This window comes from Sebastes umbrosus, chromosome 20 (assembly GCF_015220745.1).
Source record: "Sebastes umbrosus isolate fSebUmb1 chromosome 20, fSebUmb1.pri, whole genome shotgun sequence".
Taxonomy (NCBI): Eukaryota; Metazoa; Chordata; class Actinopteri; order Perciformes; family Sebastidae; genus Sebastes; species Sebastes umbrosus.
Window position 1 is genome coordinate 12335439 of NC_051288.1, and position 26219 is coordinate 12361657.

The 26219-nt window shown below is 45.4% G+C and overlaps 1 protein-coding gene across 2 annotated transcripts in view; it reads right to left on the minus strand.

The window, feature by feature from the left end:
* The window catches only part of ntn2 (netrin 2), a 43949-nt gene that overhangs the window by 15586 nt on the left and 2144 nt on the right, over positions 1 to 26219 (minus strand). For both annotated transcript variants that reach the window (XM_037755861.1, XM_037755859.1), the window contains exons 2-3: positions 15347 to 16625; positions 2082 to 2270 (exon numbers count right to left, since the gene is read on the minus strand). In XM_037755861.1, the coding sequence (XP_037611789.1) occupies positions 2082 to 2270; positions 15347 to 16397 (1240 nt within the window). In that variant the 5' untranslated portion in view covers positions 16398 to 16625. The remainder of the gene's footprint in view (positions 1 to 2081; positions 2271 to 15346; positions 16626 to 26219) is intronic.

The following is a 26219-nucleotide window of genomic DNA, read 5'->3' on the forward strand; positions in this document are numbered from 1 at the left end:
ATCTCTTTCTGTCAGTGTTTTGGTGCAGCAACAGGTCAAATGACTTCAGTTTTAAGGTATGTGACCAAGTCACTGTGAAGTTTTTGCCATCATATGATGATGAATGGCTCGACGTCTCACCGCAACCAACATGGGCAAGTGCGGCCTGATATCGTGCCATTTCAAACCTCCTGGTGTTCGGTTACAGCTTGGGTCGGCTGCAGAAGGAAAACTGAGCGGAAGCCAGCGGGAGGTTTTCAACCGAAAGATCTTCACGGCTATGAGCGTTGGCAGCTCTCGCTGATGCTGTTTCTTATTTTCTGGAAGTGATTCTTTACCTTCATCGGGATCAACAGGATATAAAACACTCTCTCTCTGCTATTGATTTGAATATATTCTCCTGAGCAACAAGTACAGGAAACTGCTGTTATTTTTGCAATGAGTCCAGTGGGAGGAGAGAAATGCTTCCAGCATAATATCAGGCAGAAAAATATTCACTGCAAATGTGAAATAATAAAAAAAGGGGTAAAACTCATTTTTCCATGAGAAATGCCTTGGTCAAGTGATAATATTATGTGGTGTGTGGTACGGGGGAAACATTTGGTGCGGCGGCCAGAAAAGCTTCGGGCATAGTATCAATTCGTTTCTCTCTGCTATGGTATGGCAAGTTAGACACGCTGATATTTTTTATTAAAAGGTACCATGACTGTGTGTGTTTCCAATCAGAACATGATTACACAAGTATTAGCAGGGTTAGAGTGTCTCAATCAGCTTTTGTTTGAACATTTTGTAAACATTTAGCGCAGCCGTGTTGCCAAATGAAAAGTCAAACTGAGCTTAAAGTAATAACCCGTGACATTTTCATATAAATAAATATTCATTTTCGCTACTCTATTACTGATTGATGTAATACAAAAGTGATCCTTGTTCGCGAACGCTTTTCCATTAGTTGTTGTAAACATAAGAGTGGTTGGTAATTCTTTCCCAGAAAAGTGCTCATGTTTTATGTTTTCTGACAGCAGGAGTGCTGCATGAATGCACCGTGTATGAATTAGGGCAGTCCTTGACTAAAGACATTCTTAGTCGACTAACACTAACACGATTTTGTCGACTAATAGATTAGTTGATTTAAGCCAACATTTAGTCATTTAGGAATTGAACTCTGGTGCGGTTCATTTGGGCAGGTGTGTGGGCAGTAATCGTTCTCTGGTGTGGACCAAAACCAGTCCAAGACTGCTTGCGAGAGATGATCTCGAACCGTTTCCAAGCGAACCAAAACACAGGCTGCCTGTGCGGGCATTTGTTGAGATGGACACAGGTAAATGAGAGGGAGAGGACTGTCCTAGACTTCTGCAGAACTCCGATGTTTGCTTGACATCTGGGCCGAAGAGAACAAACAGAATGCTAAATAAAGTCCACAAAAATAATGATATTTGTAAAGTCATTCAAGGTAAACTGGAGGAGAAGGGATTTGTGCGCACAGTAGACCAGTGCCGAGTCACAGTGAAAACACTTTGACAGCAATATGTCAATGTCTGCGATTCCCTGCATAGAAGTGGCAGCTCTTGAGACGAAAAAGATAAATTTGCTCCTTCGGACACGCCCTTCAGCAAATATTTTTTTTTAATTTGGTCTGCTTTAATTTGTGCACCGTGAAACTGAACAAAACTAAATAGAAAACAAACCAAAAGTATCAATTTCACTCTTATTCGGACTAGCCAAACGGCTTGTGAAGCACCCTAAATGACACACAAGTATCATTTAAATCTTGTGTTTACCAGAGATGTGCTCAGAAGTTTCTTAGAAATAAGTCATTCAGCATGAAAAAAAGCATAAAACATGTCTAATTGACGAAAGACATCTTAGTCGACTAAGACCAAAACGACCGATTAGTCGACTAATCGACAGCGCTAGTATGAATAGACCAAGACATGAGTGCCATCTAGAGACGCTCAAAATCAACAGAAAATGCAAGGAAAAAATCGATGGGAGTTGCTGCTTGGTTGACAAGTAAAGTGTAGAAAACAGTACAGCAATTGGCACCACAGAAAATCTCACAAATATCACCTTGAAAAATACCTATTACAGACAAATAAAGTTACCTTTGCAGGCTCGTCGGTGAGTGATTTGTCTGGCCATGTCTCTGTAGAAACCCTCCTTGCAGTAGTGGCAGTGGCGGCCGGCGGTGTTGTGGCGGCAGTTCATACAGACCCCTCCGCTCTTCCTTCCGGACAGCTTGTACAGCTCCATGTTGAATCTACAGCGACGGGCATGGAGGTTGCAGTTGCACGCTGCAGAAAGAAGAAAGTCGTCAGTGGTTTGATCGCATCAGCAAAGGTGAAAGTTAAAGTATCTTCACAGTATTTATCCTTATAGAGTCTAAGATGAAATGTTCACATGGGGTGTGCATTGCAGTAAAACATACGTATATCACAAGAGAGCTGGCAGAGATTTTCCAGTACGGCAGCATTAATAGCGAGTGGTTTATAATCTACACTGCGGCTGTGTGCTTGGCTGCTATTCCAGAACTCATCAATCAAAAGTGATATTTGCAGAGCTCATTTTCTCCATTTCATAATTAATGAATTCGGCTTCTCTCAGCCCATTAGTTATTAATCACTGGAAAGAGAGACATTAATTTCATGAATCGCTGATGAGTAAAGACTCCTAAGATCTATTAAAAGCGAGAGTGAATCAGATAAAGGAACGGGGCTCGAGCTGGCTGTCTTCTAAATGAGGCGAGGCGCAATATATGGGACGTGTGAAGTGAGGTTATATCTCTTCGCAGGCCCTCCCAGTTCCACTTGAATGTCTCTTCGCCTCACCAGTCTTTTCCACTGATTCCTCCACATTAGACCGCATTCAACATTATTCATAAACTCCGTTCCCTTCTCTACATGTGGGGTTTGCATTTGAGAAGCCTAATGAGAAACCTGCCCTTGTTGTTTGTGTAACAGAGTTTGATCCAGACCTCTTTGCTGGTTAAATCAGAGTCAGACCTGGGACCTGAAGACTTGGCCGTGGCTTCAAAGACCCCTGCTGCAGAGCTTAGCCACAGTTCAAAGTTATCCGCAGATAAATTAGAGAGGGGTAAACAACGGCGGAGCGGTTTGACCAAAAATGTCAACAGTTATGGTAAAGAAAGGATTATAAGGGCATCACAGGAGAAGGTGATATTAATTATTCTGGTATGATTGAGAAAAATGCTCTAATAACGTATGTTTAGAGTAGAAAAAGACACAATAATAAGGGGAATAAGTAAAGACAGACTGGCAGAGGGACCTTTTATGAGCTTTGTGTGCAATACAGTGGCAGTTAGAAATATAATAGAAGTACTTTCATGAGTCGGAAAAGGTAAAGTTTTAAAGTCCCCATCACCTCTAGCTGACTGCTGAAGCCAAGGTCAGCTCTGCCGTTCCACAGAGCTCAATGATCTGTACAATGTTAGATGAGCTCCTTGCAGCTGATCAAAAATGACTGCTAATGACACTCTCTCGCAGGAGGAGGAGAACGACTTGTCAAGTAATATATGCGAGCAGTGAACGATATGTAACCTCCAATCCGCGCTGAAGGGGGAAGCCGCTGGCACCAGGTTGGGAAAGAGGCCCAGTTTTCCCTGAGTTGCAGACCCTGGAAAAAAAAGGGGGGAGCAGCACATTCCCAGACTGTTTCCCAATTCCATCTGGTTATTACGCCGAACCAATTTGTTTGGAATTCTGCAGTTAATGAAATAATGTTTCGTGTATGGATCCATATTGTTTTGCGTAGAGACACTGCAGGATGGTTTGGTGTGCTGTCATGAACTGGTCAAGGCCAAGATCGGGATTGACCTTTGACCTTGGAGAAAAATATAGATGTGTAGGATGCTGAGTGAAACTTTTAAAGTGATATAGTCCGTGTTTTAACTGAAAAAATACACCAAATTGATGACAATCTGTGTGCATGTGAATGACCAAATAGCCTGTCCAACTTCTCCTGAAGGGAGTGTGACAAAGAACACACCAGCTCCGGTGAGTGGCTGAGGGGGGAGAGGACTGTGATTATGATCAAGCGTCTCAAACACACACACAGCTGTGAGCACTTGTGTCCATTAACACCTTGTAGCCGAACATGAAAGCGATGGATCACGTTTTCTACCCCGGCCGAAGTACCGAAGGTACACCTCTTATGGCAACTCCTCGACTCGCCGCCGTGCAACAAGATCGGCCAACAAAGTCCGAAGCGGGAGAGGAATACGTTCAAGTGTGGAGAGTGTAAAGAAAGCTCCAGAATCGAACCTTTAAATGATTTAGCATGTGTTAGCGGCAGTGGTGGCTTTAACAACAGCCAGAGAATGAGGGAATTAGTGGCAGAAATAGTAGTTTATTTGACTGGGGATAAATAAAAAATAAAAAAAAACATGAATGAAAATGTTATCCAAGGTTAATGACTGAGAAAAATAAATAAGCAAAAATGGCTCCAGTATAGGTGTTTGTATGTGTACCCGTGTGTGTTTTCTACATGCTGTATGCAGTTAACTTCGGCTCAGAGCTGCAGCTGCCCAAGGATCCTGGAATGTTTATGGGTTTGTTTTGAAGTGCTTGTGAACACACACACACCGACACCCCACCTTCACCCCCCCAACCTGCCACCCCCACCACCACCGCCGCACCCCCCTCACCCAAATTAGGCTCAGCGGGGATAACTGAACACTGTTGAAGGCCATTTTTCAATTCATTAACACATCAAAGCCTCACTAGTGCGCCACAAAAAGAAAACCTCACTAATTCTTATCTGTTGGAGGAGAAAAACAGACACTTCTGTGTTGTTCTGTGGGTGGTGGAGAAACTGAGATCCTCCAGCAGTGAGCGCGGCTCCTTTATGGGTCAGCGTCCAATTCAGCGATGCGTTAATCTGGTTCCTCGTGTTGTCGTGGAAATCAAACAACAAACACGAGCTAGGGGCTTGGCGAACAGAGGGATGCTGCAACAAAAATAAAAAGGAGGGGATGGCAAGAAACCCCTAGGAAAATATTAGAGTAGAGAATAGTTGCACCACTTTGTCATCAAAGTGAGGAGCGCCAAATGCTAATTTTGGTGGGATAACTGAAAGAGTCTTGTTTTTATCCGATATCTTCCTCCACACAGTTTGCACACATCTCAGTTTGTGATCTAGGTGGTGTTTACTTCTTTAAAGAGGACCTATTATGCTTTTGTGCTTTTTAACTTTCCTTTATATATTTTTTTGTGCATGGAAAAGGTCTGCAAAGTTACAAAGAGTCCACACCAAAGGGAGTTACTCTACCCCACAGAAACATTGCTCCTGAACTGCCTGAAACGCCTTTTCCTCTGTAACGTGGTGATGTCACCAAGTAACACATTTGCATGATATCTGCCTAGCGGCTAGTTTGGCATGCCCTCAAACAAAGCTAGTTAGAGCGGAGCTGGAGCGGAGCTGGAGCGGAGTCCAAAGAGTTTGGTTTGGTTGGGTATCGGCATTCGATACCTTTAAGGTATCGACCAAAACAACATGGTACTAAGTAGTATTGAAAGTTCTCCAGTCAAACGATAACCTCCAATCGATCCTTTTTGTGACCAGGTATTGAATGAAGTACTCTATTGGTATCGGTATCACTTTAAGTACTGGTATTGGTACTGGCATCATAATTCTTTAAATGATACCCAGCCCTACGAATCACAACAGAGTGGGCCAGCTGACCAATCAGAGCAGACTGGGCTTTTCGAGAGGGGGCTGGGGCGGAGCTCAAACAGAGCGTTTCAGACGGAGGGTTAAAAGAGGTCCTGCAGTTCAGCTGCTATGAGTAAAAATTGTGTTTTTTTTTACATTAAAGCATGTAAACATGTTGTACTAGAAACCCAAAATAGAAATATGCACCGGAAAATGAGCATAATAGGTCCTCTTTAAGTACAGGTAAAAATAGGGAATATTTCAGGTAAGGTAGACTGACAGAAAAACACACCACTGTTGTATTTCAGCTTTCATAACAGGTGCCCCAACAAGTAAATGTGCTCGGAACAAGCTCTCAGACCGGTCTGTCATGTGTGCTATGACAAATTGGCTCGTAAAGACTGCGCTCAACAAATAAAATGCAAGTGTGTTTGTGGGAGTGCACCGCCGCCTCTCTGTTCCCCCTCCATATGTCAGGGATAAATCGAACCTCATTTTTCCTTCAGCTCCACCAAAGCCAAGCCGGTAAGCGCAGCCAATTGATTTTGGATGCCTGTGCAAAACCCAAATCCCATGGCTAAAATTGGTCCTTGAAAATCGGAGGGGCCGCTCTCCCACCACCACCTCTCCCCTCTTGGAACCAGGCCACGGTCCAGACCTGCTGCAGCCCCCCCACCCCCCTTGGGTGCCCTCTCCGCTCTGCAGGGTCTGCTATATGGGCTCCTGCCATCATGTGTGCCGGTGTATGTGTGCCGGTGTGTGTGTGCCGGTGTGTCTGTGTGTTTGGGCTGAGTTCCGCCTGGCTGCTCCAGCCACCTGCTCAGGGCACCGGGGGGGAACACCCGGTTAATTAGCTCCTCATTAGAGAGCCAAGGCGCTGTACGGTGTGGACAAACACACACACCAGAGACACGGCTTCAAGTGGTAGTAACGGCTCACACAAAATGACATGGATCAAGTAACAAAAAAATGCAAAAAGAGAAGTCAAACAGTAGTGAGACTTAAACAGCGCCGGGTCTGTGAAACTCTAATGAGCTGTGGACAACAAGCTGAGACAAAGATTTAAGAACTCCGAGCTGAACAGGAAACTACAACTCCTGCAGTCCTGCTGTGTGCGGTACGTGGACCGTGCTACGGCGTACGCAGGAGCTTCTACCTCTTCCTTTCTCTTCCACAGAGACGTATCTTTCACTCCTAGCTTTGACACCACCTCCCCTCCCTCCCCTGCACTCATTTCTGCGGTTAGCCTCACGCCGTGGGCTTAAGAGACGGCTCTTGGGAGCCCTTTTGAACTGAGAGTCCCCTTAATTCCTCTCTCACCCCTTCCCTCTCCCTTCTTACTTTCATGAGACCCCATCTCAAATATTCTCACTGGTTCCCTCCTTTTGCTTCTCTTGTCCATCCTTTTCCTCCGTCTCTCCTCTCTCTCTTGGGATGGCATCAGGCAGGGGAAGATTTTAACCAGATTAGGCTGGAGGGTTGCCATGTTGGGGGGCCTGGTGTCAGTGGAGAGTTGAGTCCTTAGCTCTGTTCTCTCTCTCTCTCTCTCTGGTCCACTTCACTTCCCCACATCTAAACATTGTTATCTGTGTCCCGCCTTCACCTTCACTCTCTGTCTGTCTCGGTTGCTCAGAGGCAACATCTTTCAGTCCCGAACACAGGGACAGAAGCAGACGACTGTTGTGCAATCAAATTATCATGGTGAATCAGTAGAAAGCGAGGTAAAACAGATGTACTTTTACCGTGACTCTTGGCATACACAACTATGAGGTCCAGACTGGGGGGATGCATGCATGCGATGCCTGGGCTGGTTTAGAAATAGAAAGTGACAGATGGAACCTACTGTGTAAGTTCACCGTTGCGGCCAGAGATGACAGTAGAATTGCTGAGGGGAAAACCTATAGTGGCTTTCTCTGATCAGGTTGTGATGCAGGCTTGTTTGTGAATGCACAGAAAGCAAAAAAGAGTCCTGGGCTGATGATGGGCGACCCAGAACTGAAGAGTAAAATCAAAAGGTCAAATGTTAAGGTGAGAAAGAAAATATTAAGATAAGAAGCTGGGCTCTACAGCAACGACCACCGAGTAGTTTTCAATTTGAAACAAGATTACATTCAGTTTTAAGGGGAAGTTTTCATCCAGTTGAATGATTTTGATGAGTGTGAAAATTATGTGAATCATATGCTATGGCCTCTGTTGGCAGTTACCAGATCTTAATGAACACCTATGGGAGATTTTGACCCGACATATTAGACAGCACTCCTCACCACCATCATCAAAACACCAGATGAGGGAATATCCTTTGAAAGGATAGAGTTTCATGGACTTGGAGCACTGAAACTGTTCTGGCAGCACGTTGTGGTTTTTATTATTATTTTTATGAGCTTTATGTAAAAAAAAAAAAAGAATTGACGTTGCAGGAGCTGAGATATCCTGACTTTTAGTCCTTCTGAGGGTTAAGCTCCAAAAACCTCAATTCTCCTACAATTCCCACAATACAACTCAATAGTGTATTTTGTTAGACCATCCCTGTCAAACGTCACCCTCTGGGCTTTCTGTTGATTTTAAAATCTCCGAGCCTAATTCGAGATTACCCTGATGACATCAGGGACAGCGACACAGAGGGCTTTTTTTCAACTGTTTTTATTGGCTGAGCAGTACTCTTCTTGCCAAGTAAACTGATCTTCATCTGTAAAAAACAGTGGAGTGCCCTTTAATTTGTCACCCATCAAGAGAAGTCATGAGAACCGATACTTTGGTACTAAGTCAATGCCAAAATTCTGAAAAACGTGACGGTACTCGTTTTTCTATAGTACTGCAGGAACTGTCCGTAGGTACCGTCAGGGCTCGAGACTAATGGCATTGTGTCGTCACGGAGATGATAGAAAATGTTTTTGGGATGCAGTAAATTCACCATCCGCGCATCCTGGAGATGCACCCTATTTTTTCCCTGATAACGTTACATTGCGAACAACAAAATCGAACAGTTGAAATCGACAGGACGAGAGCTAGTTAACATTGGCTGCTTACCGGCTACTAACAGCTAACATTAACTAGCTCTCATCCTACTGATATCAACACGGGAGGTGCCATTCATTTACATTATGATGCATTCAGGCTCTATTCAGTAATAATAAGTTGTGGTTGAAGGTCAGTTCTAACGTTATCATCATGTGTTCAAATGAAATCTTGTAAAATGTGGTTTTTGATGAGAAACTTGAATAAATCCAGTTGTTTGAAGATGTTTTCACAGCAATATAAAATAGATAATAGAGAGGGAATTATGACCAGTTTAACTTCCTAATAAAAAACAGTATGCAAACGGTAATAAAGGAGTGGATGTTGAGGTAAAGGGATTTATTGTTTTTTACTGTGGTATCGAATATCATGGAATTTCACTGGTATTGGTATCGCCTACTAAATTTCTAGTATCACGACACCCATCTGTAGTCATCAGTCAAAATAAGATTTGTGTACAAACCTAAAAAAGCTGCTTAGTTTCTTTTATATTACTCCTGCTGTGTGATAACAGACTATCAGGAATTCATTTTGCTCTTATTCCCTCTATTTTGACTCCTACGGCCGCTGAAGACTGACATACAGTAACGGACAACATCCGTCTCCTATGCATGAATGTCTGCAGAGACACATACAGTACATATGTATATATGATGTCAAACACGGTGACAGCGCGCACGCACACAAAACCACAGTTAAAGGAAGCCGAGCGATTATCATCATCGTCATTGTTAAACAACCAACATATATTTTATCCGAACAGCCTCTGAGTCTCGCTGCCACCAGCAACACCGGCCGGCAGCCAAAAACCACATATTTTCTTAGGCAAAGAGCTCAGAGGCCCGCAACAGCATAAAAAAGAAAACTGTTACCAAAAACACACAGGGAATTCAATCAGAGAAGGAAAAAAGGCTGATTTCAGCAAAAATAGAAATATATATGTGAAATAAAAGAAGAGGTAGCAGCAGGAAACGTCCAGGCAGAGAGTTAATCTTTGACAAGAGTCAGTTACACAAGGATAGGAGAGGAAGAGAGCGCCGGCGGTGACGGGCACCTCGGGAGGTGATTGCTACCATCTGTGGGGGAGAGTCGATGGGGGCCTGCAGGGAAAGCAGGGTGGGCACGCTGCAGCTCCACCAGTTTGCTTTGGCACGGGGATGAAACGCTACATCGCACTACTAGGTTACATGTGGCTCTCACACATGCACAAGGAGATGCACACACACACACAAACACACACTTGGCCTAGGGCAGCCGCAGAGCATTTCCGAAGGATCCAGCGCTTTAACCCGGCTGACATTAACGCTGTTATTTGACACTTTGCTGTCCTTAACATTTGTTTCACCATGTTCCCTGCTCGCCAGAGAGCCTTTACGGGTGGCTTCATAGAAAAGCATCAATCCCTTGTGGGTTGGCCGAGGACCACAGTTGCAATACTGACAGAGGGAATGAAAAGCAAAGAGCAAAGCTACAGTACAAACTGAACGGACCAAACCCTGTTGTCTCAGCCAGATAAAGGAGGTTGCTTCAATCACACACATACACATCACCACCACCACCAGCAAAACAAAACTCACACACCTCGCTGCGCCGTAGCCCCTCGCGTCTCACGCTAACCCGCCCCAGAGGCATCATTTCATAGGGCTGTTGATTTTAGAACAACATTCCTCGGCTCTGTAATTATTTGAAAGCACAGGAGGTTTTTCAAAATCACTTTCTTTCGCACAGCCCCCCCTTAAAACACACACACACACTCACACAAACATCTCCTGCTCATTTGTGTGTCGCGCTGTAAGTAATTGAAGTGTCGGTTCCTCGTTAGCCTCCAGCGACAGGCGGCGGAGGTGGGAGGGCCTTTTAGTCAATTAGCGAAAGCAGGAAAACGGCACATACGTGTAGTAATATCAAGAGCATGCTCTGGCTTTTTTTTCATCATTATATTCGGCATCTCACCGAGCTTCATATCATGTTGCCCTCTAGAGACGGGCGGCAACATTTCAGCTGGACGCCGAGGACAGTTTGAGGCGTCTGCGAGCTGGATTCAATGTGGAAATTCAAAGCAATCCCAGTGAGGTTAACTTTGTTCAAACATTTATGTCGCAAGAACAAAAGCACACAAATCCAGCTCCTCTCCATCATGCCACGATTGAGAAACGTATAAAACGTGGGGTTGTTCGTGTTATCCAAAATCATGCACACTCACAAACTGCGCCATGCTTTTCATGTGCGGCGTGTTGAAGAATGAGGTCATTTCTTCGATCACCGGGCCTAAAAAGTGTCTTGACGAATCTGCTCTAACGCCTGGAACGTGGGCCTGACCTCTGCTTGCCCTCGCTAGGAGATGTAGAGGGGGGGGGGGATGGTGTGAAAGGACTATTTTGAAATTCTAATCAGCATCAAAAAACCATCTGCCTCTTGTCGGCGATGGAGAGAAATAACACACAGAGAGAGAGAGTTTGTGCTTCTGTGGTCTTCGGAGTTTTCCACAGCTCTGTACAGATCTGACGGCTTATTCCGAGCCTTGTTCCTGAGCATGTGTTCCTGGCTGGCCTCTTCCTCTTGACACATGCATTCACACACACACACACCTCTGCTGGATTTCTCCCTAAGAAACCCATCTGTCAAATTCCCCCTAATTCCAGCTAATAGTTTCCAAAAAACAGAGGCTGAGCCCACCAAAAACCACGAGCCCCCACAGAAGGCTTGAGCGAGCTCGTGACGTGGCTTCAAGACTTCGCCCTTCTTTCCTCCGCTCACATTTTAATGCATTCATTAGTGTGCCAGACGTGATCTAATAACATCTATTATGTAACAGGTAATAACGTTTTTTTTTTTTTATTAGAGCTAATAACTAATTTGTGGGAATTTCCTTCAGGTGATGACATGATGTAGAACGATTGATTTAATTTGAAAGGGAACTCCTCTTCTTGTGCGAAAAAACAGAATACCATATCGCTCATTCCCCCACTGGACTCAATATGTCAAAACCACCTATTATTAAAAAATATTCAACACCACACCCAGACGCTGCAGCAGAGCGGGAACACCCAGCTCTGTCGAACCGCAGCTCACCTGCATTTCTGGCAGTTCAAACAGCCTTCGCATGACCTCTGTGTTTAACGCTATGAATGCATACCAGTGTGGTAGCAGACCTGGCTTGACTGGTCCATTAGGGATGGATGGTGTCTGGCGTCCCAGAGGCAGTACTCTGGACTTCCTGCAGTCCAAACGGAGCAGAGGAAGGGTTGGAGAATGAAGCAGCTTGATGCCAAACAGGGCCAAGATGGCTGCCAAGAAGAGAGAGAGCTCCTACACCGCCGTAAATTATCATCTACTCAGGATGTCACATTGTCGTTGACTCCACAAGAGGCCTCTTCATCTTATATACGGTGACTTTGGCAGTTTCTATTATAGCATGATACACCGTCTCACATTTATAAGTCAACATAAAGTATTTACATTACAGTATCGACCGTGCCAGCAGAAGAAAAAAAAGCCAATACTCCATCACGACCAGTAACCAAATAGCTCTTATGCATCTGTTTCCTCATTTCTATCCCGTGGGCAGATAAATCACAGCTTTTTCCATCATGTCTCCCTCAATACAAACAGACACGCTCCTTTACGAGGCTTGCCCTCTCTGACTACCAGAGCGGGGATTTGTAAACCGATGTCTCGAGGCAGGATTCATGGAGAGGAGAGGCGGCAGATGGGGCGTGTGTGTGTCGTTGTGTGTGCATGGCTTGTGTCTGGAGACGGTAAACGCGAGCTTGCCAAGAGCGCAGACAGTAATCTTGGTGCGGTGCATGTCAAAACATTTAGTGAGACCGGCGAACAATCAAACCAGCCTGTTAGAGATGATGTTCTTGTCGTGTAGAGTAAAGACTGAAGTCAAGACTAGTATGAGTGAGAGCAACATTTTTTTAAAACCACCTTAAGAATAATGTTTAAAGTGGTGAAATCAGCTACCAGGCGTATCATTTCTCAAGGACTGACAGAGCCTGGGTGTGAAACATCTATTGATTTGGCCCTCTGAATTCCTCATTACCCACAAACCGTCTCCCCGTCAGCTTAACCTTGTCACCACCCGGCAAAGGATCATGACCTCAGCCCGGCCCTCTCAAACCCCACCTCCAACCCAAACACCCACAGGGCCTCACGGAGGCTCCGGTGACACCTAAGGGACTCCTTGCCACTCTTACACACTAAATACTTACACCTCGCCGCCACGGTTGCTCGCGCTGCAGCCTCCGCCGCCTTTTGTGAAAGAAAAGCAAGCGCAGACATCAACAAGGGGCGGATGCATTTTAAGAAAGGGCTTTAAAGTACACTGGAGAGGCTTTTTTAAAGGCTCTCCTGCTACTTTGAGGATATGTTGGACCCAGTTCTACCGGAATAAGCTGTAAAAGAGGCTATTGGAACAAGAAATTGGGGACATCTGGGACTGACTTTCTTGGCGCGTCCGGATGTGTGATCAGGTATAGCGTGCAGCTTGCAATGGGCTTTAACTGCCCTGTATCAACACTGGGATTAGGTCATCGGAGTTGGCCGGTGCAGCCGGGCTTGTTTAGTCCAGAAATCGTGGATGGAAGTGACATATCGACCCCGCCGAGAAGAGCTCTACGGGAAGCGGGTGTAACGTTTCGGAAACAAACGACGGGACATTTGAAAAGAGGGCGTGTGTGCGAAAGAATGAGCGAGAAAACACTGAGGGATATACAGGATATTGTTGTAGAAGGGGCTAGGTGTTTGAGTGTAGTAGGTGAGGGTGTTCGAGGATGGAGGAGAAGCCAAAGTGTTGGCATGAAAGGTTTCAGAGCACAGAGTGAGGGAACGCTGGCCGGTCTAATGCTCCTCTGGCTCTGTCACTCTCTGTCCCCTTTAAACAGATCTGGCACTGTTCAACGCTAAATATGATCTCAGGCCAGCTCACCGGGCAATTATAACATGTTAGAAAAATACACACTGTTTTTTCAATGTTCTGCTCCTGTTTTTTTTCCTCTCTCCGGCTGTAATTTTATTTCATTATGGGGGAAAGGTTAAAACGGGGACAGTGGTTTCTAATATGGTTTTATTTTCCTACGCTAACACATTTTTATGACAAGCAAAATTGACCTGAATTAAGTTCCACCTATGTCTATTTATACTAACAGAGAAATGCTGTTAAAAAAATGACCACCAAAGAAACATCCACATATTAGAGAACGCATTCCTGCTGAGAACATGGGCCAACATGGCATGTGTCTAAAACCTTTTGTACAGCCATGAAATTAATATATGCGCTAAATATCACATAAAAGCCTGATCCAGTATAAGTGTAATCCGTTTACATTAACAAAAATTGCCACAGAAATTGCTGTAATTTTAGTTGGCGAGCTTTCAGAGCGACGTCTGGATGACTTTTACAGAGCATGTCTTGAGGTGAAGGCAAACGCTGCCAAATAACATTCTTGGATGACTTAGCTGTAGCGGTGTGCCAATGACTCGCGCTGTTGTCATCCACTGTTTAGACTTGCTTGTGAAAAAAAAAGAGTTTTCATAGACGAGTTCAGAAAACATGATTTTGTTAAGAGTGGGGCTGTTTTCCCTGTAGAGGGACGGTAAATAGAGTGGGCGCTGATGATGGGAAATGCGAGGAAAAAGGATGGGCCTCGTGTTTTGAGAGACGTTGCCAAAGTTGCAACCGCCATGTGCTACCAGAACTCCTCACCTGAACAAACACAAACTCATCCGGTGTGTTCTGGCAACACTCTTAATTACCACTGTGACAGTCAAACACAGGTCATCATGGTTAAACCTCCCTCTCTCTCTCTCTTTCCCTCTGTGTATGTGTGTACATTTAATTTGTTGGCCTGATTTTTCCATTGCTGTCCTCATATCCTGAGAGCGGGTGGTGAAAAGGTCATGACTCTATCCAACAAAGTAATAAACAACCTGTATTTCAAAATATTTCCTAATTTCCATACACTCCTTGAACTAAAAATAGTGCAGCTAAAGAAAGAGCTGGTTTCCACACATTAGAGTTGCTGAAATGATGTAAAAACAACCAAAGGATATTTCTCTAATGACTGGGTTTTGATCTGCAAAAATAGATTCATCTTCTCACTTCTATGACTTTTTACAACCAACTGAAAGAGAGGGTCGGTAAACTTTAGAAACTAGCAAGATTGCACTAAATGATCCAACCAAAAAACCAAGCCCAGTGTTGCCAACTCTTTTCCAGTGAAAGTACCTAGCAGCACTAGATCCAAAAGTCGCTAAATCTAATGAGAAACTTGCCAAGTCAGCAATACTGACAGCCCGTTCCTTCAGGCCTCCAAAGCCACTCCCCTACAAATCATCATTAAACATAAATAACTTTCATTAGGGCCGAATAAAATGATGTGACGGGTTTATTATAGTCACTCGACAGCCACAGATACCTGATTTTTGTCTTTTTTTGTCAGAGCATTTGATTTATTGATTGCTGTTGGGATGTAGTGAGAATTTCAACAAATATAACAAAACATTTTTTGAAGAAAATTACCAACTCTAGCTTTAACACATAAAGCTACACTGTGGAGCCATTGTGTTAGATCTCCTTTCAGAATATCCGTTATTATCTATTTTATTATATATATTATCTGCTAAATATAAGTTCTCCTACGGTCCGCACAAAGAATGACAGATAGAAGGAAAGACTTACGTAGGCACTCGTTGGCCTCGCGGGCGTTGGCCCTCTGCCACGGTCGGTCGTAGTGAAAGGGCTTGCAGCGGTCACACTCCGGCCCCTCCGTGTTGTGCTTGCAGTCACACACCAGTTTGCCTTCCTTGTCTTTCAGACAGCGTGAGCCGTGCCCGTTGCATTTGCACCTCCCGCCCACCTGGAAGTCTCCCACTGCGTAGAAATAAGTTGGCAGCGTCGACGTCACCGCCGCGGGGTCGTCGTCCCTCGCTCCGCTGTTGCTACCGGCGCCCAGTGCCAGCTCCCGGGGCAGCTGGGGCCGGCTGAAGACCACGCGGATGTCGGTGACGGTCACCCAGTCCTGGAGGACGGGGCTGTTGTCGAAGTCTTTGCCGGAGGGCCGTCCGTCCAGAGTGCTGAAAGCGATGAGTCCTCCAGACAGCGGGTAGAGGTCGGTGTGGCCATCTGTGCACAGAGCCTCCTGCTCATTCTGCTTGGTGATGGTCGCTTTGTTGGGCCGGTTGTACATACGCCGGCACTGCGAGGAGTAGAACTGGTAGGGCATCCAGGTCTTGCCGTAGTCCATGCTCTTGTATATGGCCAGGGACTCGGGTCGTGGCGAGCAGAACTGCAGGCTGACATAGGTGATCTCAAACTTCTTACCTAATGATAGGGTGACAGTCACGTTGTGTGGCGAGGTGTTCAGATTCTCTGACTGCCAGCAGGTGAGGTTGTGGGCCGAGTTGAGGTCGGTGAGGTAGGAAGCAGGGTGTGCACGGCGAGGGTCGGCCCCGTCGCAGATTTGGCATGTTCGCACAGAGGGCCGATCGTCGCCCCGCTCCACCACGCTGCAGGAGCGGGACGGAGGCCGGCCGCAGACGCTGGACACCGCCACCTCCTTGCCGAAGGCGGCGTTGATAAACTCTGGTATGCAGCGGCGGGCTGCGCCTGTGTCGTCATAGCAAGGGTCCGGAGGGGTTTGCTGCCCGGCGAAGGGGTTGGCGGCGCTGTGGGTGGAGGCTGAGCATGCCAGGAGGCACAGGCCCAACAGGCACCTCCAGGGTTCCCTCATCCTGCTCAGAGGGCCTGAGTGTGTGTGTGAATGTGTGTCTGCACGGATGAGTCTGTGTGTGTGTGTGTGCACCCAAGAGTGTGTAAATGTGAAGGTGTGTGTGTCGTCGTGAAATATGTCTGTGCGTGTGTGTGTGAGACTTTCCTCTATGTGTGTATAATTGTGAGTCAGTGGAAGGAGAGTGTCTGTGCTCAGTGACCCTTCACTTCAGGCCGACCAGAGCCCTTCCTGTAAGAGACAGAAACAAACACAAAGGTCAATGTCAGAGACATATTTTACCATAATAGGATATGAAATAGAAAGTGACGCTGATCTAATTCTACTGTATAAAAACAGAATTTATATTTGCCCTTAGAAAGGAAATTAAATTGTATCTCTTGCAATGTTTTCATTGACTAAAAGCCTGTCAGAGGATAAGACAGTTAGACGGCGGGGGCCCCAAGAGAAAGGATGTGACCATTTAAAGAGAGACATTAGTGGCTGCAAGTGACTGCATCCTGAATTTTAATGCCGGCCTCTCATTCAGTACTTCCATTCAGGTCAAAACTGGCCAAGCCTTCTGGTCATGCTTGAGCAGCGTGGCAGAAGTCGCCCTATAATCCCTGGTGATGCTGCGGAGCAGTGGACCGTGTGTGACCCCGGTCAAAACCTCTTGCTTTCTGGGAACTATTTTTATATATGAAGATACTTTTTGAGCTCTTACTGATATTTTTTTGTGGAAATTTGACAGCCGTTGCAACACTATTGTTACCCGGTGCTGACCCTAGAGAAGGCAGCATTATGTGCATTCACTGAGCCAGAAAATTAAAATTAAAATTAAAATATTCTCCGCATTAGAAGAGGCTATGAGACCCCATTCACGCCTCCTCTAAATCCCTGGGTCAAGACAGGTACCTGGATGACATCATTCATGTGCTCACAGCTAGACGAGGGGCCTCTCGGTCCCAAAGAGAGAAAGATTGAGGGAGGTGGGGTAAAGAAAGCCTCGAGGCGAAGAAAACGACAGAGAAAGAGATGTATATAGCCTGAGGCTTTTCCTTCCCTAATCCCCTTTTTACTTCCCTGGGTGTCAAATCCAGAAGAGCCCCGTTTCAAAACAGACAGCTGAGGGGTTGAGAAGGCACCCCAACCCTCTTTTGCGAGGTATTTATTAAATTACAATGAATCCCACCCACCTCCTCTTACCCCTCAGCTCTCCCCTCTTCTACCACAGCATCCCTCTTCATCTCGGTAGAACAAAAGGCCGCCTCTGTATCCACTTCAGTCAAGCGGGGAAGGCAGACAGACGGATTTAAGGGGAGTCGGAAAAACAAAAGTTTCGTTCTTTTCTTATGTGAGGGGGTCCAAAGCTAAGCAACCCTCGAAAAAAAGGGCCCAGTGGCCTGGTAAATAGGAGCACTCTTCTGTGCTCAAGTGCTTAAACCGAGCCATTTGGCGTCTTCTCAAGCAGCAGATTGGGTGTTAAAGGGAAATAGTGTGAGGGAATTATACAGACAGAGAGGAAGAAAGCGGAAGTACAACTGCTTCTTATGTGAATCCTAAAAAATTGGTAGGTAACTACATAATTTAAAACTTCTTTTCAACTTGGGATAAAGAGATAAAGAGAGCATGCATGAAATCATTATAAAAAAAAAATCCCTTGCTTTACAATATTCAACATATGAAAAATGGATTGCAGGGAATGGGCCTGCTCATAAATGATTGGAGTGAGAGCGAGCCTTTGCCAGGACGGATGAGGACATTGATCAATGACATGTGTCTGAGGACGAGGAGGTTAAAGTGGGCACGCAGGCGGGAGTTCATCAGCCGAGGCACTCCATCAAAAGGGCCGTGCCGCGGCAAAGCTGGCGGGCCCCGACACCCACTGGGGAGGGCATGGAGAGAGGCGGCTGATAGAATTAGCAACTCATTAGCATCCAGGCCCAGCTTCCATCAGCAGCACGTTGATCCAAGAAAAGAGACAGTGGGGAGGCTCTGAGAGGGAAGGAGGAGGGGGGGGAGAAATTATGACAGGTGAGGGGGAAAAAGAAAAAAAGATGGAGAGAGGGAATTATTCAGACTTTGATGGGCATGTTGTTGAGGGAGCGAGAGGAAGTTAGAGAAAAAAACAGGAAAATACTTGTCAGTTTAAGAGACTGAAAAAGAGGACAAACAGGCACAAGGAAAGAAGTAGATAAGAAGGACACACAAGGGGGAAGAGAAACGGCGAGGGGCGCGACAGTGATAAAGCAGAAATGACTCGGGGGAGGGCGAGCGAGGACAGATATGAATGGAAGCAGTAGGAGAGAGAGGGAAAGTGACAGAGATGGAGGGAGGGAGTGGAAAGGGAAGGACATAAAAAATGAGAGAGGGAGAGATGGAGAGAGAAGCAGATTAAGGTGGAGGACGGCATCGGTCTGCGTCTGGACTTTGGATGACTAAATATGGTGCGGTCCGCGTTGCTGCCGGGCCTGCTGGGAGATTCTTCCAGGGTCTGGTGCTGTCAGGCGCGTCTGGCAGATGAGCGGTGTAGGTTAAACAGAGAGAGAGAACAGTGACAAGGCTGTTTAATTCCACTCTGAAATAGATGCAAGCCTCGCAGCAAGTGTTAACGCCGACTCTGAGACAGTCCAGCAACACTAGAAGCTGGTCTTCATTAAAAACTTATTCTACATCGCTATAAAACATTGCAAAATGTGAGCCGGTTCCAAAAAATCTTTTTAGATCCGTAAAGCTCTGCCAGGATGTCAGCACAGCGGTGTAGCTGGCTGACCTTTGAAATACTAAGAATCTGTTTCAGCAAGAAAATTCTTTGCTTTCAGCATTGACAGCGTGTTTAACAAGCCACAATTTCCCCTCAGTGGGGGCAGACATTGTCTTTCATTAAATGTGGTTGAAGTAGCAACAGCTGCAGGGCCCGTGTCTCTGTCTCTCTGAAGAAGACAATGAATACCACACAGAAGTGCTGCTGGCTTCATGTGTAGCGTACAAACATGAGAGCGATAGCGATCTTCTCATCTAAATTTCGGCACGAAAGCGAATGAGCATATTCCTCTAATAGATTTAGCTTTAATCCATGTATTAAAAGCAGTGGGCAACCTCAGGGTCTGAAACATGAAGCCAATGCAGAAGTGCCTTAAACTTGCATTCTTTCTAACAGCCAGCAGGGGGCGACTCCTCTGGTTGCAAAAAGAAGTCTGATTGTATAGAAGTCTTTGAGAAAATGACCCTACTTCTCACTTGATTTATTACCTCAGTTAACATTGTAAACATGAGTTTATGGTCTCAATCGCTAGTTTCAAGTCTTCTTCAATACAGCATGATGTTCATTTAGTAAATTATGGTCCCATTTAGAGTCAAATAGACCATAAAGCAGGGTATGCTTTAGGGCGTGGCTACCTTGTGATTGACAGGTCGCTATCACAGCGTTGTCCGGTCTGGGAGTTGTCCGTTTTTTATGGCATACAACTTTAACCCTTTCACAGTGTGTTTTCAGTTCATGAAAGTTAAGAGAGTCAAGACGGCGACTGCCAAAAGCCATGATGGTGACGGTCAAAAAACGAAGATGGCGACCTCCAAAAAACCTAGCTTCAAAACACCAGTCCACAAACCAATAGGTGACGTCACGGTGACCATTCCACTTCTTATATACAGTCTATGATTAAAAGATGTGTCAGAGTGATATCAGCCTCCAATCTGAGAATTGATTTTGGTATTGGCTACCCTTGTTTCTACATTTAGATCACAGATTGTGTAGCCCACAAGCCTACCACCATATGGGACTGTTCAGAAGGTGCAGCAGTTTAACCCAAAAGCATCCCCTCACCAGCCCATGCATTGATCACATGCACGGACCAATAGCCTGTGGCTTGGCGCATGGTCTTCACATGATCAGAGAGTGCTGTTATTCCAATCACCTTCTGTGCAGATCGCAAGCCTCATTTGTCCTCCAACTCAGCTCAGTATCAGTGTTGCACCTTTCTGGACTCTTTTCTATTTATTATTGATATGGTCTTTCCTGTGCGTGTTAAAAGACAAACTGTTCCTGTAGCAGCTAAGCCATTTCCGAGTGAATGGCTGCTGGGTGTGCTGTGACAAATACAAACAGCATAGCAAATTCATCACTGCAACATTCCTCTGTGGATTAATGGCAAGGAAAATGTACTTGTGCCGACGTCCCCGGCGGCTAAGCTACTGCGGTGTTAAATAATTTGCCCATTAGTATTACAGGCGCAGTATGTGAAAGGATGTAAAAATATGAGGCTTTTAGAGTGGAAGCCCCCCGCATCACCACAAAGACTACTCAGGCCATTTGGCTATTGGAACGCATTCAATGGTCTTAATCAAACAGTGACAGCCCAATTAGAGAAGGTAGATGATGGAGGGCATATTAGATTAAATGTCCCTTCCTTTAGAGGTAGGGTGAGGTATACAGGGAGCGACAGAGAGAGGTGGAAAGACAGGAACAGGAAGATGACAGGGTGGTCCGGTGGTTCCAGCAACGTTTTTTCAGCTTCTCCCCTGTCACCGGGAGATCATCTCATGTTGAGTTGTCTCTCTTTCAAGCGTGGGCGCCTCTGTCAGAGTTCACAGATTAGGAAAACAGAAGTCGCTGAGAGGCTTTATTTGGCTTGGGTGTAGAGGAGGGGGGCGCCGTGGGAGGTGAGGAGAGGAGAGGGACAGCTGAGCCACTTTGTATCCCAAGTGGGAGCCTTTCACGCTGCTCCAGAGAGTTGGCGTGGTGGCCCCACTAAGACTGGGAGTGAATGGAGGTCTACTGGGTTTGCCTCTCTGGGATGACAGCAAGCTGGGACCCAAACTGGTGCCCTGCTGTCCCTCCAGCCTGCCGTACAGTAATCCCTGGTGGGGTTATTAGTGTGCTGCCCAGAACCATGGAGGAGGTTTTAATAGGCTAACAACAGGACCACCTCCGTACTCATTATCATTATGGAAAGATGTATTGTATGAATATAAAAGAACAGTGAGAGCAGCAACAAAGTCAGAAGCCCTCCTGTCCACAGACTGCATGGATGAGGTTGTTGAGATCACATGAGGGATTATTTTCATTATCAATTAATTAGTTGAATTTTTAAAAATACTTTACCTAACAAGATGTCAATTTTTTTTGCCATTTTTTCTCGAATAAATGCTAGCTATTCTCATGGGTGGATCAAAAAACACAGAATTTTTGCCCAGGAGACCGGCGTTCATTTCCCGTGTGAAACCAGAAGTCAACGTTGATTTATTGTCACGTGACCTCCGTACTTAAGTTACGCCACATGTGGAGATATTTTAACCCAAACCAATATCTATTCCTAAACCTAACTAAGTAGCTTTGTCGCCTAAACCTAACCAAGTTGTTTCCTGTGAAGACGTAAGTTTATTTTGAGAAGACCGTATGCATGTGACGAATAGAAGTTGACATGTGTTTGCTGGACATTCGTTGGAAAACGCACCGAAAATGTTGGATAACTATTCGTAAGACATCGTGAGAACCGTTCTGTCTATAGACTAATTTATTAATTGAATAATTCTTTCAGCACCAAATCACATCCTTACCATCTGTATCACACACACATGCTAATTTAACAGGTAAATAAACCTGTCCAGATGAATCAACATGACTGACAGGCCTCAGGTAACAGGGGTCAGATATTGGTGGCCTGGATTCCACTTGATGACGGCCGTCTCCACGGCGGTGACGACGATCCTGCTGTTTGTGTAAGCGTGTGTGTGTGTGTGTGTGTGGGTGGTGGGTGCTCACAATTCCTTGCTGGCATTCATTAGGGATTGAGGAGGAGGGGAGGAGGAGCAGAGAGGGCCGAGGGCAGGAGGGGGTCAACTCTCACAGCTGAGAGCGTCATTAGCCGGGGGATCACTGACAAATTTTTAAAGTCTGCTCAGAGGCTCTGTGTGAAGTGTCTCTGGAAGGTTTTGCTCTCCAAATCACCTCAGAAAGCTGCATCTGAACTAGCGGCCACACCAGAACTAGTTGCTATCTGTCACCGGGGGTAATAATCTGATAATACATCTCAGGCTCTCAAGTGCTTGTGAGGCTAATCACACAGCAGGAGGATCCACAAAGCACCATTAAACATATAAGTGCAATAATCTCTGCATCTGGCATAAAGAGACACTGCGGGGAGAAAAGGCAGAACGCCCAGCGGAGGAATGCAGCAGCTTCTGTGGCCCAGCCCACACGGCTGGCCCCGAGTTCGACAGCGGCTCTTTAAATCAACAGAACCTGATCCAGAACCGAACAGGAGGAGAGAAGACAGAGGTGGGGATGTGAGGTCAGGCTAATTCTCACAGATTCACAGACAGGAGGTTGTGCTAAGCTACCTACCGCTCTGTATTTATGCACGTATACACTTCAGTACAAAAGCATGAGGGAAAAATGCTGATAGGACAAGTTGTGTATTTTTCTGTTAATGAAGTGTTCTGTGAGGTCAGTGTTTTTGGTGAGAAAATGGGAGGCGTAGAGAGGGGAAAGGACATGAGCCGGCAGAAAGTTCTGGGCAACAATGACTCAGGGTTAAGTAGGGTTAATATGTGAGAAACAAGAAAATACAGATACCTAGAATAAGTAGGGCTCTTTTTGAATATTCCCATATCCAAACATTGTGTTTTCTGCAGCAAAAATAATCTATTAACTGCAGTTTAGAGTAACTTCTATGTTTTCAGAGATAAAAAGTGAAGAGAAAAATGGAGACAAAGTGCAAAGGTGATGCTGAGTTGAGCCAGATTTCTTCTAAAATAAATTAAAAACAATCAACAGTTCAACTATGCGGTGAATGAACCTCAAAGTGGTATTTGAAATATCTGATTTTCAAAATTATATGTATATTTTTAATACAAAACAATTTTTTTTTCAATTTTTTTACTGACAGAGCGGTGGACTTGGACAAGAGTTCAATGATTTATAGCCTCCTATGTCTGGGATTTGCTTTCAAATACAAGAAATATTTCCTCTACATGTGCTGTCAAGATGCGCAGAGAAAGGGATGACACCCTCCGCCCTGCGATGGCGGGCAGACACACAGATTCCTTCCCACCGTTTGTCCCTGGATGGAGGCCATGCAGCGAGGTTACAGAGATGATAAAGGTTAACGTGTGCTGTTTTGAGACTGTGTGGGTGGACCGAGGGCTCCTTGATTGAATACTTCCCATGGACCTGAGCGTAACCATGACCGCAGCTCTGCAGCAGTGTGGTTGGACGGGGAGAGGCAGGTGAGGTGTTCCTGCGTACGAGAGGAAGTAGCTCGTTTGGAGGGATGGAAGGATTTAAGGAGAGGAGAGGTGAGCACTCCTTCAAAGCCCTTTGAAGGCTGGCTGCGGTAGGCAGAGTCGCGGTTTTCCTGAAAAAAGCCCCCCTAACAGGAAAACAGTCTCTTTTTTTTCCATTGCACAAGAGCAACCTCTACCCCACAGCCGAAAGCAAGGACCCGCTTTGAACTCACAGGGGGAAAGAAACCACAAATCATTTTATTAAGTGCTTGGAAATACTCGCACGGTTGCGTATATTACACTTAAACACACACGTTGTTGACGGACAAACACATGCTCTCCGCTCATTTTTTATTCCCAATAAATAAGTGCCCTCGCTCACACAGGAAGACTGTTTCTGAAGGATGCCAAAGCTCTGTGACTCATCAGAAAACTTTCCCCTCTTCCCTCGTTTCTCTCCTCCCTATCTACACCTCCGCTCGTTCTTCCTCTTCCTTTGCCTAAAGGTCAGAGGTCAGCGGTCTGCCAGTGAAAAGGGGAAAGCACCTAAATGTCTGTCTTTTCTGAATCTACAATGCTATAGATATGGTTATGGTAGCTGTGCTGTGACTACTCTTTACTGCTCTGAATCTATTAAAGCACCATTAACCCACACAGGATTTGAAACCGCAGTGCTTCTATGAGATATGACAGATGTGTTATCAAACCCCTGCATGTTAGTGTTGCAGCCATTATAAACTGACTGCATATCCATGGTTGCAGCTACAATCACCATCGACAGCAACAGACGAAACGTTATCATTCCGTGGCTATAGTCACAATCACGGCTGATCTGTTAAAATCAGCTGCAGACGCAATAACACAGTGTAGAGAGCTGGGTTAACTAGCCGTGTTAACTAGCTCCACTAGCTATCTAGTTGCAGCGATACAGACGTGAGACCTGAGCCAGCCACAGCTGAGGGTGCCCCTACTTGCAGTGGCGTCTACAGTAATACATAGTACTATCATAACGCAGCTCAGCCTTTTTCTATGGATCAGAGGGATTTCAAAATCCATTGCAAGGTAACGCAATATGTTGTGAGGGAACACAAAAGTTTTATGACATATAACGTTAAACGTATTGGGAGGTAACGCAAAAGAATTTCAGAAAAAAAGATTCCCTCCATGACCTTTCGACGACTTCATTGGTCGGGTTAAAATCATAGATGTATTATAACAAATGGATACCGGACCTCAAGATGGCACCTATTCCTTTCAATGAGAATTGTTCGCCTAGGGCATACACCAAAAACGTTTTCTAGCTTCCGGGTTAAGCGGTCCGCTGGATATGCACAATAGTGTTTCTCGTCCCTTAGACTTTACATAGTGACGACGTCACAGATTTTCAAATCGCTTTTCTCGGCTTGAGGAAAGTTTTACAAATATAAAACCTCCTTTAAAAAAAAAAAATCTGAATAGAAAGACCCATAATTGATCTTATTTACAGTTTGAGGGTGTTCGGTCAACAGTTTTACAGATGTCTCTTTTATAATGGTGGTTAATGGGGAAAATGCCTTTTGATTTTTTTTTGGCTGCAATACCACGAGTGGCCACTGGAAGAAAAATGGAAGCAAGGCCGAGTGGCGGCGCCGTATCCAGGTATTATTATACATCTACTTTGTCAAGGTTAGGGGAGCTTTGTCGTCATGGTTACAATAATGAACATGTGGTTTAGGAGGGACCATTGTCACGCTAACAAAAAAACAACAACTGTTGACTATTGGTTTGAAAGAGGAAACAAACATCCCTCCATTCTTGACCTCCGACCTCCGCGGTCTTTGACTCTCTACAACAACGCCACCTCAGTTCCTACTTTGCTCACCTGATAATTACTACAGCCGCTAAAGATCATGAACATTCGTCATTTTGTGGGCACTTGCTGTTGAAACCAACTGATTGCTGTCATTCTTCTTGGGAGGACACGCTCCGTTAACTTGTCAGCATGCTAGAATAGACCTGGTCTAACTTTATGGCAACAGCCTGCTACAGTATTTGAACAATGTCTTGCTTTGCCCTCATGCTAGTATACATGATTGTTATAGCACTGACAGAGCCAAACATACATCCGGTCCATTATCAAACCACTAACAACTGACCACAGACAGACAGTAGATAGATGTAGTTCCTTTAGAGAAACCAGCTGTCAGCTCATCACGTCTGAGAACTCAAGAGTTTGCCGTCAATACAGAAGACGTCTACTGTGTGTGTCCAAGTCGGATAAGGACAATGATAGATACTAAGTGGGCGCAGACTATTGCGGACCTCACACACACACACATATCCCTCTGCATCTGGAGGAAATGTGTGGCTGACGCATGCAGGCCTAGCAGGGTGCAGGCAGGGAGTGGCAGGATGAAGCATGGGAATCTTTGCCCCTGGATCCTCTTCACACAGTGGGAAAACATCTTGGGTGTCACGGTGACGAATGACAGGTATTTTAACAGGAAACGTTAAACGCACACACACCCAATTTGTCACTCAAAGAGAAAACACACCGCCACTTAAGTCAGTAAGTCGGCATTCTCGCCTCTTAAGTGGAGACAATGAATGTTCGAGTGTGTAATGTGGGTACTTTAT